General features: G+C 37.8%; 1 protein-coding gene across 3 annotated transcripts in view; it reads left to right on the top strand.

The window, feature by feature from the left end:
* The first annotated feature begins 2,122 nt into the window (after positions 1-2,122).
* LOC145674887 (kelch-like protein 10) overlaps positions 2,123-18,063 on the top strand; it is a 31,660-nt gene continuing 15,719 nt past the window's right edge. The window contains exons 1-4 of one of the 3 annotated variants that reach the window (XM_081745136.1): positions 2,123-3,119; positions 10,412-10,593; positions 13,824-14,035; positions 15,340-15,488. In XM_081745136.1, coding sequence (XP_081601262.1) covers positions 2,274-3,119; positions 10,412-10,593; positions 13,824-14,035; positions 15,340-15,488 — 1,389 coding nt within the window. In that variant the 5' untranslated portion in view covers positions 2,123-2,273. The remainder of the gene's footprint in view (positions 3,120-10,411; positions 10,594-13,823; positions 14,036-15,339; positions 15,489-18,063) is intronic. The other 2 variants (XM_081745135.1, XM_081745133.1) reach the window with 2 other exon arrangements.

Raw genomic sequence — 18,063 nt, 5'->3', positions numbered from 1 at the left:
TTACAAAACAATTATTTATAACAGAACTCAATGATATAAGTGACTGTAACCGAAGTCTGCATCTGAAGATATAAAATTTCATTTGACATGGTTTAATACTTGGCCAGTGTGTGTCGCTGATTTACATCATCAGTCACCTCTTCTCCACCACCACCACCAAATATGTACGGAATTCCAAATGTCCCGGTTTCTCTCCAGAACACAAGTTAATATTATCCGTGCAGCATTTGAGTAATCTAGTCTTTGTCTCTAATCTTTTGGTGAAATTTGTACTAATTCTGATATTTCAGCAAAGATCAAGTGCATAGTTATGACTTTATTATAAATTTTCACAGGATGGTTCGGTTTTTAGTGTAAATTTTCATAGGGTGTATTTTTTTTTCCTGAAAATCTGGGAACCTTAACCGTGCTATTTGTATATACAACATTCGAAGTTTTTACTCCTAAAGATTTTATATACCTACTGTTCAGTGAGTAAATGAATGGGGTAGAAGATTAACAGCAAAGTACTTTAAACTAATGGCCAAATGTCCATACTTTTGTGGCAAAGTTACTAACGTGCGTGGTTCCCGTGTTCGATTCCAATGGAAATACTGTACTTCCTTCAGATGCAAACCCGAATAGTGATTGGAATTTTGCATTAAATAATAGCCTAGCTCTCATTTCATGTAGTTCTACTGCTCAAAACAGTCGTTTAATTCAAATCAATCAGAACATCAGTAGTAAGGGCTACGTAGGACTACCTTGACCCACCTCGCGGGGAGGGAGGCTTATAGAACCTCTAGAAATTTGTCGTTCCTTCCCTTTCATGGGTATAAAATTATCAAAAATACAAATTTTCGTTTTTTTTTTAAACTTATATCATAATCTTTGATGAGGTCTTGTTACCTTATATCGTTATATGATTGAGCACACTGGTCCAGAATATAGGTATGATGGTACACATCAAAGATGATAACATAGGTCAAAAACCTCCGCAAATTTTTATTTTTGATAATTTTGTATCCATAAAAGGGAAAGAGAAATTTCTAGAGATTCTATACGCCTCTCGTGAGGTGGGCCAAGGTGATCCTATGCACTCATGGGTTGTCGCCCTGGGGAGTGGTCCTATGCATCCCTGCTCTATGGCTTCTGAGCAGGGACTCTGACTCCTGACCAAGGGACACTAAAGTGCGATAGGGCGGCGCCTTTACTACTACACTTTCATGGCTGTATGTTTAGTATACGTATCTTCTATGCGAGAAAACCAGGTTCGATTCTCACAGAGTTCATGTGCTTCGAATTTCATGTTAAGCTGGCGAGGTTCATGCCTCTTGGTGCTGAAACGAGCCGTCACACTCCAAACCAACCAACCAAGCAATCAATCCATGGCAAAATTGTCTTAAAATCTTGAAAATTAAGTAACTGAGAAAAGTTTGTGTGTGTGTGTGTGTGTGTCTGTGTGTGTGTGTGTCTGTGTCTGTCTGTCTGCCTGCTATTTTCATACGAATTAGTATTTTTTTAAAGTAAGATTTCCATATTTTCCCCTTGAATCCGGGACTCTTTTAACTTAAGTCACGGAGTATATTGATTTTGCTTTAAAATTCTGTAATTTTTTTGTTATTTGAGCTTCGCCTCCCTTTCAGTAACAAGGCTATACCAAACATAGATCTGCAGCTTAACGTGGAATCCGAATCATATGAGCTTCCGCCGAGAATTGAACCCAGGTCTCCTATAACAAAGGCGTGTACACTATCCACATAGTCATTAGGGAGCTCGAAAATCCTGCAATATCAAGGGGCTGTCCATGCAAAACGTTGAAGTCTGGTAACTTTACTTTAAGACGTTGTAATTAGAATATTGATTTTTAAAAAAAAAAGTTTTTTTTTTTTTTTTTTTTGCTCTATTTGTAGAACTTACTTTCTACGAAAGATGTTTTGAAAAGTGTTTGCATCTTATATTTGATAATATTGATGTAGATATACTTTTTGCCATATTAAGTGTTTCCGAAACATAATATTTACTTCAGCCCCAAAACGAGATTATTAGTTAAATTGCGTGAGCTTCCTTTGAATTTATTTCATGAATAGAGGTGGAAAGTGCTTTACTTAAGTGCTTCCACCACTGACCAATTTGAAAAAAGAAGATGCAAATATGTTTAAAAACGGATATACGAAAACTCAACAATATAAACAGAAAAAAATTAAATAAACTGTCATGGCCTCCGAAATAGACTATTTACAAAACTAAAGTGGCATGGTGGGTAGATAGATGTTAAATATTATGGTGTAGTTATGGAAAATACTATGAAATATCGCAAAATAGCAAGAACACATGTTCCTCGCCCATTGAAATCTTATAATAAAGGAAAGCAAAGCAGACGGAAAAACACATTACAAAGGGAGTTATTGTATATGGCAGTGGAACGTCCTAGTAATGTGGAATATCCAAAAGTATGGAGTGAATTGAGAGCTAATAGGCAGTTGTGCGATGGAATTATTTACAGTGCGGAGGGAAAAGTATTCCATGTTCATCGGGCCATTTTATCAGCATCCAGTCCTTATTTTAAAGCACTGTTTACAAATAGTTTAAACGGAGGACATCCTGAAAATAAAGAAGTTACTTTGGAAAACGTCCCTGCCGATCTTTTGGAGTTAATATTAGACTATGCTTATACTGGGCAATGTCGTGTTACATCACGAAATGTGGAAAGACTTTTGCCTGTTGCCGATCAACTAGAAGTATTGGGCGCGGTTAACTTGTGTTGTCAATTCCTTCTTCTAGAACTTCGTCCAGAAAATTGCCTTGGTATTTTGAAATTTTCACGCCATTATTTTTGTCGTGATTTGGAACACAAGACTAGAAAGTATGTGTTGCATCATTTTAAACAAGTGTTTATTCGCAGTCCTGAATTCACAGATCTCTCATTTGAAGAACTAGAAGATATATTAAGTGACGATGAGTTAAATGCTCGCAATGAAGAAGTTGTTTTCGACGCCATCAAAAAGTGGACAGAAACTAATTCGGAGCGACGCACTGCCCACCTGCCTTCACTGCTTCATTGTGTCCGCTTTGGGTTAATGAGTTACAAATATTTTACAAATTCAGTTTTATCATGGAAATTTATTACGAATAGTCAGGTAACTAGAAGAAAGATAATCACTTTTATGCTTATTTTCTTGGATTCACTCGAGCAGACGGTTCATCAAAAATAGAAAATTTAAAGGTCCGTTTGCTCGAGTAATGTCCGAACGAACCTAACCTAACCTGAAAATGTAAGAAATCTGTCAAAATTTGATAGAACCTGTGCTCGAGAAATGAAATTTTCTTAATCACTAAGGGCCTTATGCAGAGTCGTTTTGTCACGTGATTAGTGCCATACTATAGAGTTCGATTAACATATGTTTCCAGGCCTTTAGTATGACGCTAATTATGCGTCAAAACGACGCTGCATAAGGCGGAAAGTTACTTGCTACAAGACCGTAATATCCTTGGACTTGAATCCATATACATCACTTCACCCCACGCCAAAAAAAAACTGTATTTATGTAACACAATGTAGTACGTTAATAGTTATTGGTGAAGAGTCATTAGTGTAACTAGGGCATTTTCCTAGCAGGCCCGTATCCAGAGGGGGTCTAGGGGGCGGACCCCCCTAAATTTTTACTGGTCCCCTCTAAAATTTTCACGGTAGGCTTGGAAATGAGCTATAATATGGGATGAACTAATATTTTTGGATCCCCCCCTAACTTCCACCGGGCCTTCCCAACATTTTCGGGCTGGCTACGGGCCTGCTGAGAATTGAAAGAATACCTTGCCTGTGTTGCAACGGTATTCTAGGCTACTCTGTCCCACATCAGGCTACGCCTATGTATATAGTCGCAATAATTTCGAAAGGGACCAGTTTTTAGAAATTCAAATGGAAATACTTTTTTTTTTTTTTTTTGCCTGAATGAAAGATATATATGTCGATACATTCGCGGCAGTATTTTTGTTGGTGACTACGTTGAAGGAGGTGGTTTAAATAAAGCAACTATAAATAGATCATATCAAAGTATAGCGACATAGTCTGTAAGACTTCCCTTTTACTATATTATTTTATTAATAAACCTACTGTATTTAATTAATGAGCACAATATTTATAATATTGGTAACGGCATGTTCACGTAAATACTGTAGCATATAATTAGTGGATTTAGGGTAGGCTTACTGGTTAAGTAGGATAATTGCTTTAGTTTATTATGTTTGTAATATATGTGCTTATATTGTTGTCCTGACTTGTCATTGTTGGATAGCAAGGGCTCCGATCCTGGGGGGGCCGAGGGCCCCCAAAGCTCATGTGGGCCCCCTATTGTATTTATGAATACACAATATTCGGCATAATTTGAGTGCAATTTGTCTTAAAATGTTAATATGTATACCTTCTGCATCTGAATGAGCCCCCCCCCCCAATTTACAGAGAAATCGGCGCCCTTGTTGGATAGCCTAGTGTTTGAAAAGACGCAAATTAAAAGACGAAAAGACGTTAATTAAATTGAAACTATGCCAAATAAATAACTATACAGTGAAACTCCAATTACCTGCTGAGGGGGCGCGGTGGCTTAGTGGTAGAGCGTTCACCTCTGGTGCTTGGGATGCCTGGTTCGATCCCAGCTCGCGCCGTGTGGGCTTTGTGGTGGACAAACACCGTGCTCGTGTGTTTTCTCGGGGTTCTCCCGTTCCCTTCCACTTTCTTCATTCCACCATTTCACTCATTTCTCATTATCACCGTCTCCTTTAGCTTAACCGGCATAACCGTGGGACATTAAACTTAAAATATTTCATTTCATTTTTCCAGTTACCTGCAGAAATGAGTTGTGAACGCAATTCGGATAATTGTGGAAGTCACCATCTCAGGTGGTGTAATAAAATAATATCTAAAATCGCCTTTATTTAATAAGAAGATAGGTAGACCCAAGGGTAAAAGTGGATCTGAAAAGGTAGGGGGACGCATAACGCCATGCCGGCCCCTTGCCTATTTTTACTCATTGTAATTCTTTTAGGAAATGGGGGACGCCATAGATATTTTATGGAAGTGAGTGGACGACGTTCCCCCGCGTTTCCCCTGAGTAGGCCTATTATGTGTTGAAAGTAAGATCAGTTTTAGTGCAAACAATTAAAAAATGGGTTAAAGGGGAGCTAACTGGGCCCCATATTTTTTCGCTTGTTTCTTGTAGTGTGTGACGAATCAAACACGATTTTACCAAAATTATCAAAATTGCATGTGGCCAATAAGAGTAATTTGGGTAATTTTGTAGTTCTGTATGCAAAATGAAGGAGGGAGCAGACAGGGCCCCCCATCTTTTTCCCTTAATTCTTGTACTATGTGACGAGTCAAACACAATTGTACCAGAATTTTGGAAATTGAACCGGGGGAACATGAATAATTTGAGTTTTTTAGTTCCGTATTCAAAATGAAGAGGAGGAAGCTAACTGGGCCCCATCTTTTTCGCTAGATGTGACGAGTCAAACACCGCGGTACGGAGATTGCATCGGAGGAAGATGGATAATTTGGGTAATTTTGCAGTAAAATTTGTAAAATGAAGACTCCCTCCTCTTCATTTTGCATATACAACTACAAAATTACCCAAATGATCCATGTGCAATTTCGATAATTTTGGTACCACCGTGTTTGACTCGTCACATACTACAAGAATCAAGCGAAAAAAGATGGAGCCCAATTTGCTTTCGTCAAACCCAAGGTTCTTTTTACTTGTTTGCCGTTTTCAGACTTCCAAACTATGCTATGCATAAGTATCGGAAGTTCTATAAAATGGCTTTTTCCGTCCGTCCGTCTGTCAACAAGTATCAGAACAAGTAAAAAATATCGAGAAGCGGTTTTTTTTTTTTTTTTTTTTTTGCAATCGATTCAATAACCCTAAGAATAGGTTTCATCTCTCCCATTAACGCTCTATTTAAAGCGGAATTGGTCGAAATTATTCGTTTCCGGTTTCAACGTTTGTCGTAATAGAAAGAAAACGATAGCAGATAGCAAAACGATGACAACATAACGTGACTATTAACATTCTATTAAAACCGGAAGTGGTTGAAATTTTAAATAACTCCAGTTTCAATATTCATTCAATACAGCAGAAACGGTAAGTGATATACAGAAGTGGATTTTTGCAATGGGCGAATTCAGGAGGAGGCGATGTGGGCAATTGCCCTCCCCAGAAGTGGAAACTTTCTTATTTTATATATAAATAAAACCCATCCCAGAGTTTGGAGCTCTTAAAAGTAGCTCTAAGTAGCAGTATTACAACCCACCGCCCCCAGAAGTCCGTCCTGGATCCGCCCCTGATTTTTGCAATCGATTTTTCGTCTCAAGGAATAGAATCTACCTCATTCGTTGAACCTCTATTCAAACCAGAAGTGGTAGAGATCATCCGTTTTCGGTTTCAACGTTGATCGTCATAGAACAAGAACGGTTAATAGGTAGGAACAAAGCGGTTTTTAACAGTTTATTCACCGTGTCAAGAAAACTACCATCATCATTTGCAACACTGCCAAAACCGGAAGTGGTTGAAATTGACTAATAATTTCAATACTTATTTTCATAGAGCGAATAAGGCAAGAGATTTCGAGAAGCGTTTTTTTTTTTTTTTTTCGACAGATTCAGCGTCCCATGAATGAATTCGTCTTGGCTACTATCTACAAGGGTTGTTCAAGTTTGACCGAGACTTTTATTTCTTCAGAGGAAACAGCACAAGAAGCACCAAACTATGTCAGCTTTTCAAAGTATTCTCCGTGCGCGTCGAGGCACCGTTGCCATCGTTGTGGCAGCTCCCTGATTCCTTTGGCGTAGAAAGAACTTGGTTGTTGTGGTAGCCACTGGAGGACATCGTTCCGCAGTGCTTCATCTGTCGTAAATTTCTTCCCTCCCAGATGGTCTTTAAGGGGTGAAAACGAATGATAATCACTGGGGGCTAAATCTTGACTGTAGAGGGGATGGAACAGAACTTCCCAGCGCATTTCGGTCAGAGTCATGGGCGGAGTTATGAATTGTCTCATGGGGGCAGACCTTGTGTCTGCTGGGGGGGCACGGTAAATACAAGTGAGAATTGAAGGATCTTATAGGTGGCATTTTAATTTTTTGTCAAAGTTGGGGCAATGCCCCCGTATGCCCCCCATAGTTCCGCCTATGGTCAGAGTTGTCACATTGACCGTGTGAGGACGGGCAATGTCATGGAGAAGAATGATATTTCCAGATAACATCCCAGATCTTTTCTTGAGAATGGACTTAAGTACAGCACCACTCAACAATGTGGAGTAATACTGGGCATTAATTGTGGTCCTGTTGTCCAGAAAATCCACATGGATAACACCCTTAATGTCCCAGAAGACACTTGCCATGATATTTCCAGCGGACGGCTGCGTTTTGCTTTTCTTGGGCGGCGGGGAACCTTTATGCCGCCACTCCATGCAGCTTCGTTTGGTCTCTGAGGTTGAATTGTGCAACAGTTTCATCACACGTGATGATGGATTGCAACAATTCATCACCTTCGGTTCGAAATCGATTCAGAAACTGTTCACAGACCGCCATGCGTGTCCACTTCTGATCAAATGTCAGTTGGCGGGAAACCCACCTTATACAGATTTGCGGAAGCGTAGGTGATCGTGAATGATTGTCTCAACACTCCCGTCACTGATATTCACCTCGACAGCAATATCCCGCACTGTTACTCGCCGGTTCTCAAGAATCATTTGCTCAACACGTGCGATATTCACTGGTGTGACTGCAGTCGGGCGAATGCGTCCATGCGCTTCATTTGTCACCAGCTCCCGTCCTTCGCGAAACTGTTCGCACCATTCGTACACTCTTGTCCGTGACATCGTTTGTTCACCATACTGTGCTTGCAATCTTCTGAAAATATCAGCTGGTTTAACTTTCTCCTTCACAAGAAATTTGATTACACACCGCTGCTCCACAGTCACAGACACACTGCTTGCAGCCATGTTCGCTGCAAGTGCCAAATACGACATGCCGGGTGCTAGTTACTCAAGAAGGAATACATTATGTCACCCGCAAGTTTCATCATGATCAGGCTATTCATCAATTATTTACGTACGAAAATCCCTGTCAACCTTGACCGACCCTTGTATCTATTGAAACTGGAAATGGTGAAAATCTACGATTATTCGGTTAGAACACTGATCGCATAATGGAAGAAACTGAAGTAGATATCAACAATGTATATATATATGGATGATTCAGTACCGCAAGAATATGTTTCACCTCTGATTTTATTTCTTTAATTAGCTGAAATAACCCATTCTTCGCATGGGTCACATAAAATCTATGTAAACAAACTGAGCAACGAAAGGAAAAAATATCGGTCTTTTTTCTACTACTTTTACATATCCCAGTAAACGTCCCCTGAGATCCCCTGGTTCGAATTTAGAAAAAAAAAGACGCCTCTGACCCCCAGCCAATGGGGCTATATTTGCAAGTCAACACCTTTGGAAGTATCACCATTCATCTCAGCGACCGCGAAAACTATGGATTTGACACTAATATCGGTCATTTTGAAGTATTTTTACATATGTCGGTAGGCACCCCGGCCCGGTCCCTTAGTGACCCTCGGTTCGCATACAATGGTAGCTGAATTTGAAAGTCATCGCTAATGGAGGTGTCACTATTGATCTCAGCGGCCGCGAAAACTATGTATTTGACACTAATATCTGTCATTTTGAATTATTTTTACATGCCTCGGTATCCCCCCGTGACTCCCGGCCCGCAGCCGAATGGGGTGAATTTGGAAGTTAATGCAATGAGAGTTTCAACCTTGATCTTAGCGACCGCAAAATCTAACACGAACTTGACACTAATATCGGTCATTTTCTACTACTTTTGCATGTCCCCCCCGCCCTAGACCTCCCTGGCTCGAATTTTGAAAAAAGAACTTCGTAATGATCTGGAGCCTGGACCAAGGTACCCGTGACCAAAATTTGGTAACTCTCGCTCCACTCGTCTGGTCCCCAGCCCGCACACAAACAGACAGACAGACACACAAACAAATTCTTTATTTTATTTATATTAGATTAGAAGGTTGCAACAAGATGTGATATACATCAAGTATCACTTCCCGTTTCAATGTTAAGCTTCATGGAGTCAAAATGGTAAGAGATAGCAAGTAATGGCTTTTAAATATGGATTCAGGGTCTAGGAAAGAGGTTCTACGAGTATTTTTCATCTTATTCCTCTCTTGTAACCTGTAATTGTAGGTGCAATACTTCAAGTTTCAGGATTGAATTCGCTTAATTGGAAGTCTATTGTAATTTCACATTCCGAAACGGGACTCACTTGTTTAATTATTTTTCTTCTCTGAAAATGCAATATTTTTTAATATCTTGATATTGATCTGGCTGACTAGAGTTTAAGGTAATTGGAGTTAAACTGCATTTTAAAATTTCTTATTGTCTTTTGAGGGGCTGAGGTGGCTCAGTGGTAGAGCGTTCACCTCTGGTGCATGAGGTCCCTGGTTCGATCCCAGCTTGCGCCGTGTGGACTTTCTGGTGGACAAACACCATGTGTGTGGGCTTCCTTGAAGTTTTCCCGTTTGATGGCATTTTCTTCATTCTACCATTTCATTCATTTCTCTATCATCGCTTCCATTAGCTTAACCGACATAATCGTGGGACGTAAAACTCAAAGCATTTCATTTTATTTCATTTCTTATTGTCTTTGTCATCTGTACGTGTCACTGTTTACTGTATGTTGCCTATCAGGCTCCAAGGGAGGATAGTAAGATTCCAAGGGAGCACATAGTATCATATAAACAATTTCGAAATAATATCGTTATTGATAAAAAAAAAAATAGCGTGGTCCTTGTTTTTCAACTTCCGAGTTGTTTTGAATCTCACACTCTAAAATGGTTCAATACGAGACCAAAGTAACCCATAAGGGAAAAAAAAAAATAACTCAATTGAATAAAATTAAATGGTGCCCCAAGCGACCTCAAAGTCCTCCATCTTGGATTTAGATCCAAAATTTTTAATAGGAAAGGGTCATGCAACATATTGTTTAGAAGGTAGCTTGTGACTTTATTTCCAACTTATCTATAATCATTTAATATTTATTAATTATTACCTTCATAATATTTGTTTGTTAACCTACAAATCGTCTTTCCGAACTTACATGGTACCTTTGCCTCATATTGTATATTGTAAATACATTCATAAGTTCAAGTCGGATAAGCTACAATTTAATATTATTCAATTGAGCTAATTTTTCTCATGGCTTACTTTGGTCTGATATTGAACCATTTTAGGGGTGTGAGATTACCTTTTCGCACCTCCCTATGTTTTACAGAAAATAAATAAATACGAATGCAATTATAGTTATTGTATTCAAAAGTTTTTTTCTTTTTCTTTGACACATCTTTCTAATCAGGAATGTCAGGCTGCCTTGTATCCAGCATCCATATTTCTGGCCCAATTAAATTCAAAGGAGAACGCAGAGATTGACCTGAACGACCCTCTTGCAAGGCCTCGCGTTCCTTACGAGATCTTGTTTGCTGTCGGAGGATGGAGCGCAGGAAGCCCGACTAGTTTTGTTGAGACTTACGACACAAGGTAACCATCATTCTATTTCTATTATTATTATCATCATTTTAAATTTTGTTCCATAATGGTAATTGATACTTCTCCATTTTCTTCTGCTGTGTATCTATTTATATTAATAAGAAATTAAGGGGGCAGACTACTAAATATTTTTCAAAAGCTAACCATTTTTTTTTTTTTTGCCTGCTTTTTAAGGGAAAAGAGATAATGAAAGGTAACTTACCACAATAATAGATAATGTTATTCTACATCTGAAAATACGAATCGGAAGAATAATCAGTGTTGCCATCCATAGATATGACAGTGTGGCCAAAATTTGAATTACCCAAAAATCTTGGTTAAGTCAGAGAAAAATAAACTCAACGGTAATTGATGACTTATCATGATATCTATGTAACTTGTTAACTACTTTTTTTAGTATTATTTGCATTTATTTTGTAATAACTTATTTATTTTTACCAAATAAATATAGTTATATTTATTTGGCAATATAAAAAATCTTCAACCGTTGTTTTCACTGCAGCTATTGGTTGTTTGTTGTTTGTGTCGAAATGCGCCTGCGCTCTGTCTCCCAGCATGCCTTGGGCATGAGGCGACACCAATTTGTTTTCGTTGCGTCAGTATGTATAGTTCAGTGTGGACAGTTGAAATATTTCGTCCAATTGAGAATCCCGCCAAGTATGAAATAAGGTTTGTGATTTAATTTTTGATAGCAAGGAACGTGTCAGCAGTGGAAGTTCATCGCCAAATGTGTCAGGTGTACGCCCAAATGCAATGAGTGACAGTAAAGTGAGTAAATGGGTGCGATCGTTCAAGGACGAGCGCAACAATATTCATGATAAACTGCGATCGGGCCAACCTTGTATAATCACAGACGAGTTAGTGTGTGCAGTTGACACAAAAATCTATTAAAACCGTCGTTACGTGATTTCCATGTTGACACTGAAGTCATACGTTTCATGATCAATGCTGTACTCAATCGTTTGTGAAACCTTGAAGTTTTGAAAACTATACTCGCGATGAGTTCTCATACTGTTTACTGAGGAACACAGAAAGACGAGACTGGGTTGCGCTTCGACGTTTGACCGATTTTTAACCTGATACACTGAGGAAGGAAATGAACAGTTCGACCGCATTGTTGCAGGAGACGAAATATGGGTTTCAGACACGACTCCAACATCGAAGCAGCAATCAATGGAATGGTGACACACATCTCCAGTCAAAGTGAAAGTCAAACAGACAATGTCTACACGCAAGAGTATGGCTACCATGTTCTGGGATCACCATTGTGTCGTGTAAGTCGAGTTTATGTCTCAAAAAACAACCATCAACTCAACTGCGTACTGCGAGACCTTGAAAAAGCTTTACGCTATACAGAATAAGCGCCGTGGCTTACTTCATCAGGTGTTTTGTTGCTGCATGATAATACAGTCCCGCATTCTGCTGTTGAAACTAGAGAGTTAATAAGATCTTTTGGATAAGACCTACTGAACCACCCACTGTGATACCCGGACCTTGCGTCGAGTGACTGTTACCTATTCTCCGTACGTGAAGTCAGTGGTGCTCACCCCCCCCCCTCATGTCCATGACGCACCCCCCCTCAATTGTCTATCCGTAGGTGTTCTTCCATGAAAAAATCTTTTCGGTTAATTTTTACACCCCCTCAAACATATTTATATAGATTTTAACCCCCGCAAATATTTCAATGACGCAGTTTGCGTCATAGCCCCCCCTTTGTGGGCACCCCTGCGTGAAGTAGCTTCTCGCAGGCTAAAGGTTTGACACCGATGAAGAAGTAAAAACTACGGTTGAAGATTGGTTTCGGCAACAGGCGGATGAATTCTACGACATGGGCACACAAAAACTTGCTGAACTCTATTATGAATGTTTAAAGAAACGTGTTAACTATGTAGAGAATAGCTTAATGTGCACAGAGGAAATAAGTAAAAATGTATGGCACGATCTTTACTAGTTTTGTTTCTACTGACATTCGAACCTTACTTTAAATAATACTCGTAATAACTGTGCACAAGGTTGTCAAAGTTAAAAGACCTCCATCAATGATATCAATGTAACTACAAGAGTTAAATTATAATTATATTTATGTACAACTTATTCAAAATATTTATATAAATCTTCACTATTAGTTCTCACTCTTTCAAGGTTTTAAATGTCCCAATTATTTTTGGAAGTCAGTCAGTATTACCAAGTACTTTCAAATATCTAGGAATAACAGACCAAACCATATCCACGACGAAATCGTATGTCGACTGAAAGCAGGAAATTCGTGTTATTATTCAGTTCAAAATCTCTTGTCGTCGCGAATTCTGTCGAGGGATTTGAAGTTTAAAATATATAAAACGATAATTCTGCCTATTGTATGGTTGCGAAACATGGTCGCTTACTCTGAGGGAGGAACGCAGACTGAAAGTATTTGAGAATAAAATCCTGAGGCGAATATTCGTGTCCAAGAGGAACGGGGATGGGGAATGGCGGAAACTTCATAACGAGGAACTACCTAATTTATAATGTTTACCAAACATTTTCAGGGTCGTCAAAGCTAGGGTGCTCAGATGAGCAGGTCTTGTATCCAGAATGAAAGGAAGTAGAAACGTTTTCAAAGTTTTAACTGGAATTCCAATCGGAAAACGATCATTAGGAAGACCTAGGCGCAGATGAGAGGACAAGATTAAGATGGATCTCGCAGAGATAGGAATACAAAGTAGAAAGTAGATCCAGTTGGCTAAGGATAAAAGTCATGGAGAGCTTTTGTGAACGCGACATTGAATCTCCGGTTTCCATAGGCTATAGAGTTAGTTAGTACTGCCAAGTCTTGGGTCTACTAAAATTACATCTTAAGTAGGAAGTTCATATTGACATTCAAAAGCATGTCAAAGCGTTTGTTTCACTCAAAATGTCCAATATATAAAAGTAACCACTTAAAACATTGGTATATCCAGTGACGAACGCAAAGGAAAGTTTGGGGTTTAAGACCCCCTCCTCTTAAGCAAGATGTTATGGGAAAATAAAAATTTATTATACTAAGATATAGTATATATACTAAATTCACGCTTATCCTGAAAGGGTATGATATTTAGTGCATGAAGTTCCGTTGATGAAATTTTGTGTACGCCACTGGCTACATTTATATAGTTCTACAAATATGAGACGTTAAGAAAATGGCAAACTAGTAGATATAATTTAATCAATTACTTGAATTAAAAGCTGTGTTTATTTGGCAGGGCTGATCGATGGTTTCTGTCCGTGAACACTGATTTGACACCCAGAGCATACCATGGTCTCGTTGCGTTGGACAACTTAATTTTTATGATCGGAGGGTTCGACGGGAACGAACATTTCAATACGGTGCGCTGCTATGACCCTGTGAATCGTGAATGGTCGGAGAAAGCTTGTATGTATCATGCTCGATGCTATGTAAGCGTCTGCACACTGGGTAAGTAGATTCCAATTGTGTTATTAAGCAAGAATAAGTTAACTAATAAATTTGAAAACGACAGATGAAAAAAAAAAAAACTTTATGCAAATGTTAAAAGTTCACACTATGTTGGCTTTGTGGTGGACAAACACAGTGTATGTGGGTTTTCCTGGGGTTCTCCTATTTCCTCCCGCTTTCATTATTGCACTGTTATCATCCATCTTATCGTGACCGTCTGTCTTATCCACGGTGCATTATCATGACACTTTAACCGTTGTACGCCCGCCAAGGATTTGAACGAAATCATAGACTCTCACGTTGGATGTTTTGTGACTCCTAATTATCACAGAATCATGATTGATGCATCGTTGGAAAACTTATGAAACACATTCCAACGATTTAACATTTGTGCAATTACCGCCCTATCCGTAGAAGAAGAAACAAAAAATCCTTTAAAAAAATATGAAAAAATAAAGCTGAATGATGTTAGTTACTATTTTCTTTATAGAACAAATTATTGTATGTGTGTGTGTGTCAAAGAAAACAGAATTTTTGTGTTTTACTAACAAGAAAAGCATAATGAATTCGTTTTATGTAGGAAATATTCTCAAGAAAATGTTATACGTAGAAGAAAAATTCATTGAATTTGACACTTGCTACCTTCCCCACCATAGTACCACGTTATATGCGCATCATTTTTTCACCCCAAGAGTACTTTGAAGGAGATTAAATCAAATTCCATGTAAGCTTATTACTTTGTTTCTAATAAAATTATTCACCGTATTTCTTGTTTCTAATAAAATTATTCACCGTATTTCTTGTTTCTAATAAAATTGTTCACCGCATTTCTTGTTTCTAATAAAATTATTCACCGTATTTCTTGTTTCTAATAAAATTATTCACCGTATTTCTTGTTTCTAATAAAATTATTCACAGTATTTCTTGCTTCTAATAAAATTATTCACCGTATTTCTTGTTTCTAATAAAATTATTCACCGTATTTCTTGCTTCTAATAAAATTATTCACCGTATTTCTTGTTTCTAATAAAATTATTCACCGTATTTCTTGCTTCTAATAAAATTATTCACCGTATTTTTAAAATCACATCTCGTATGTGCATTCGTGTTTCCAGAGTTCATAAAAAGATTACAAATAAATTGGAAATAATTGAAAGGTAGAAAAATAAAAGGCTAAGGTTGGTGAATATTATTAAAAACTAAGATCTGATATACTTAGGTAATATTAGAGAAAAATACATACTTGCAATCTCCTCATCAGTTGCCATATTTCATCAGTGCTAACTAATTTATCTTTTCTGCAGATGGAAAAATTTATGCAATGGGTGGCTACAATGGTAGGACGAGAATGAGCTCTGCTGAATGCTATCATCCGGAATCCAACCAATGGGAAATGATCCCCTCCATGCACCGTCAACGCTCAGACGCCAGTGCAGCCACCCTCAATGGAAAGGTGTGTTAATAGGACGATATCAACACCAATTGGCCGTCCACGTACCTGAAGAGGTGAATTAACGTCTACATTGCCTACCAGAATAAAATCAACACAATTCTTGGTATTATTCCTTTTAAAAATTACTTCTTTTGGTTTTCTGTATTTTTCACTTGTAGATGGATATTCATGAACTCTTCAGGTAACTGTTAAACGAAATAATAAGCTGTGTTTATTATATTCTGGTAGGATAGATTCATAGTAATTCACAAGTGTTTTCAATTTTGCTACCCACTTTTGTCTTTTGAGGATTGAGAACATTTCAAATCAACATTTCATAACGCTTTAATATGTATGGGGTTAATATTGATTTCAAACAATAAGTTCTTTTAACTTATTGATATATTCTTTAAATCTACAAAATCTCAACCCGTGTCTAATAACAAAATATTTCATCGCGAATTTTCAACCAGCCATAAACACTTCAATGCAAAAGTGTTCTGCATTAACTAGGAACAATATTCTCACTTCAAAAACGCTTTAATCTCTTTACGCCATGCTTATCTCTCTTTTTGAAACAACGAGCATTTATGGAAATGGCTATTGTGTGATACTGTGGGTACGGATTACGTATTTTGTCATTCTGGTATTCATTCTTCTGTTATTTAGGAATTGGGTCCCCCCCTCCCTTGTTTCGACTTCAATATGTATATGAATGAGTAAACACCATAAAGGTTTAAGTCCATAAATCTTATCTGAGAGGAAAACGACTTAAAAGTTGACTTATCTGAGAAGTTTCTGAAGAAAAGTGCGATTATAAAGAATTATGACTTTGGCAAGTAACATAATTCTATTTAGACCTCTGTGTCACACAAACTTTCTTGAAAGTTGTTATTATGAACTTATCTCAATTTTGACTAAAATGTTCCTTACACCTTTTGTTTTTCACCCAAGTCCGTATTTAGGTAAGTACTATTCTGTGCTCGAGCACAGGGGGGGGGGGCATTTTTTTTTTAAAGATTCACAATAAAGTAATATTTAAAACTAGTAACCGGCAGAGTCCCGCCCAAGCACGAGAAAATATGTTCGCATATATTGTATAATAAACATAAATAAATTACATGGCAGTATTGAGAGAATGTGTCCCCAATGGATGAGTGGTTAAGCTCGTTGCCCTTTAATCAGGGGGTTCCGGGTTCGATTCCCGGTGGGGACGCAAGTGGTTTAGATCCCAAGTCCCGTACTTAGTACATCATCATCATCCCATGGAAGGCAATGGCAAACTACCATGGGTTCACCTTCCTCAGAGACCTTCGGGTCAAACACCTACCTTCTGGCAGAAAACCACATCATACTCATCATTGAGAGAATTAGGCTATTTAAAATTACGTTGTAACTTTTGTAACTTGTAATACCTAAACTGCTACTCAACAAGAGCTGGTATGTTTGCAAAATCACGACTTGTTTCCTTGTTTAAGACATAATTTTATGCGGTTGGCGGGGGGTGGGGTGGGGGGGAGATTATTTAGAGCACAGGGGGCGCACAATATATAAATACGGGCCTACTTTCACCATTCACATGTGCCTCTTACTCATTTCATAATATTAGTATATTTATTCATATCCAGAAGTACAGTAAATCTAATGTAATCCACAGAATATAAGGTATTAATCGTATTATCTATGCATATTTCCCAACTAAATAGAAACAATTTATTGAAAGACAATCTTATAATATTTCAAAATTCTTTAATTAATTCATATTGAGAATATGTGCATATGGCAATGTTATGCGTATTAGTAAAAATGGTGTTGAGATGGTATCAAATGAAATTTACTAACATAATACATAAGGACTGGACGTGGGAGCATTTTCCTATTTATTTCGTTCCTTTTGACGTTCTTTAATAAGTTTTGTCCTATTTAAAGTTTGAAAATTTGTTGAACTTTTTTCCCTAAAATTAGTACTATCCCTAAAGATAATTATATATATTTCATTAATATGGACTAAAGAAACCCCAAATACATGTTTTAAGTGCTATCTTGTAGAACGCTCACCTCTTGTCTGTGGGACCCCTGGTTTGATCTCAGCTGTCGCCAACTGGGCTTTGTGATAGACAAAACCGTATACCCAAGTTTCCTCGGTATTATCTCGTTTCCTCCCAATTTTTCCATTCCACCATTTCGTTCATTATCGTCACCATCCTGACTTTCGTTAGGCTCGGAGTATAAACTTAGGACATTAAACAAACAAACAAAGAAACAAAGAAACTAACAAACAAACAAACAAAGGCATATCTTGAACGGTTTCAAAGCATAATATGCCGTGTTAACTTTTCACTAATACTAATGTAGCCATCTCAGCTAGTAATAAATGGAGTTTAAAAAATTGTCATTCATTATTTGAAAATGATATATCTATATTATGCAAATATATTTCTCTCACATGTAATAAAATTTACAACTATTTTTTCATGTGTTAGATCTCAAATCATTCTGTTGAAATTTATTATAGTAGTATTATTTTATCCTCGGTCAAAAAACATCACAGTTTCTATCTATAGTCAACATTCTTGTACAATTACAGTGCACATTT

Source organism: Thermobia domestica, chromosome 18 (genome assembly GCF_964235325.1).
Source record: "Thermobia domestica chromosome 18, izTheDome1.hap1.1, whole genome shotgun sequence".
Classification (NCBI taxonomy): Eukaryota; Metazoa; Arthropoda; class Insecta; order Zygentoma; family Lepismatidae; genus Thermobia; species Thermobia domestica.
The sequence above is the reverse complement of the archived record's forward strand: the minus strand, read 5'-3'. Positions and strand labels throughout refer to the sequence as shown.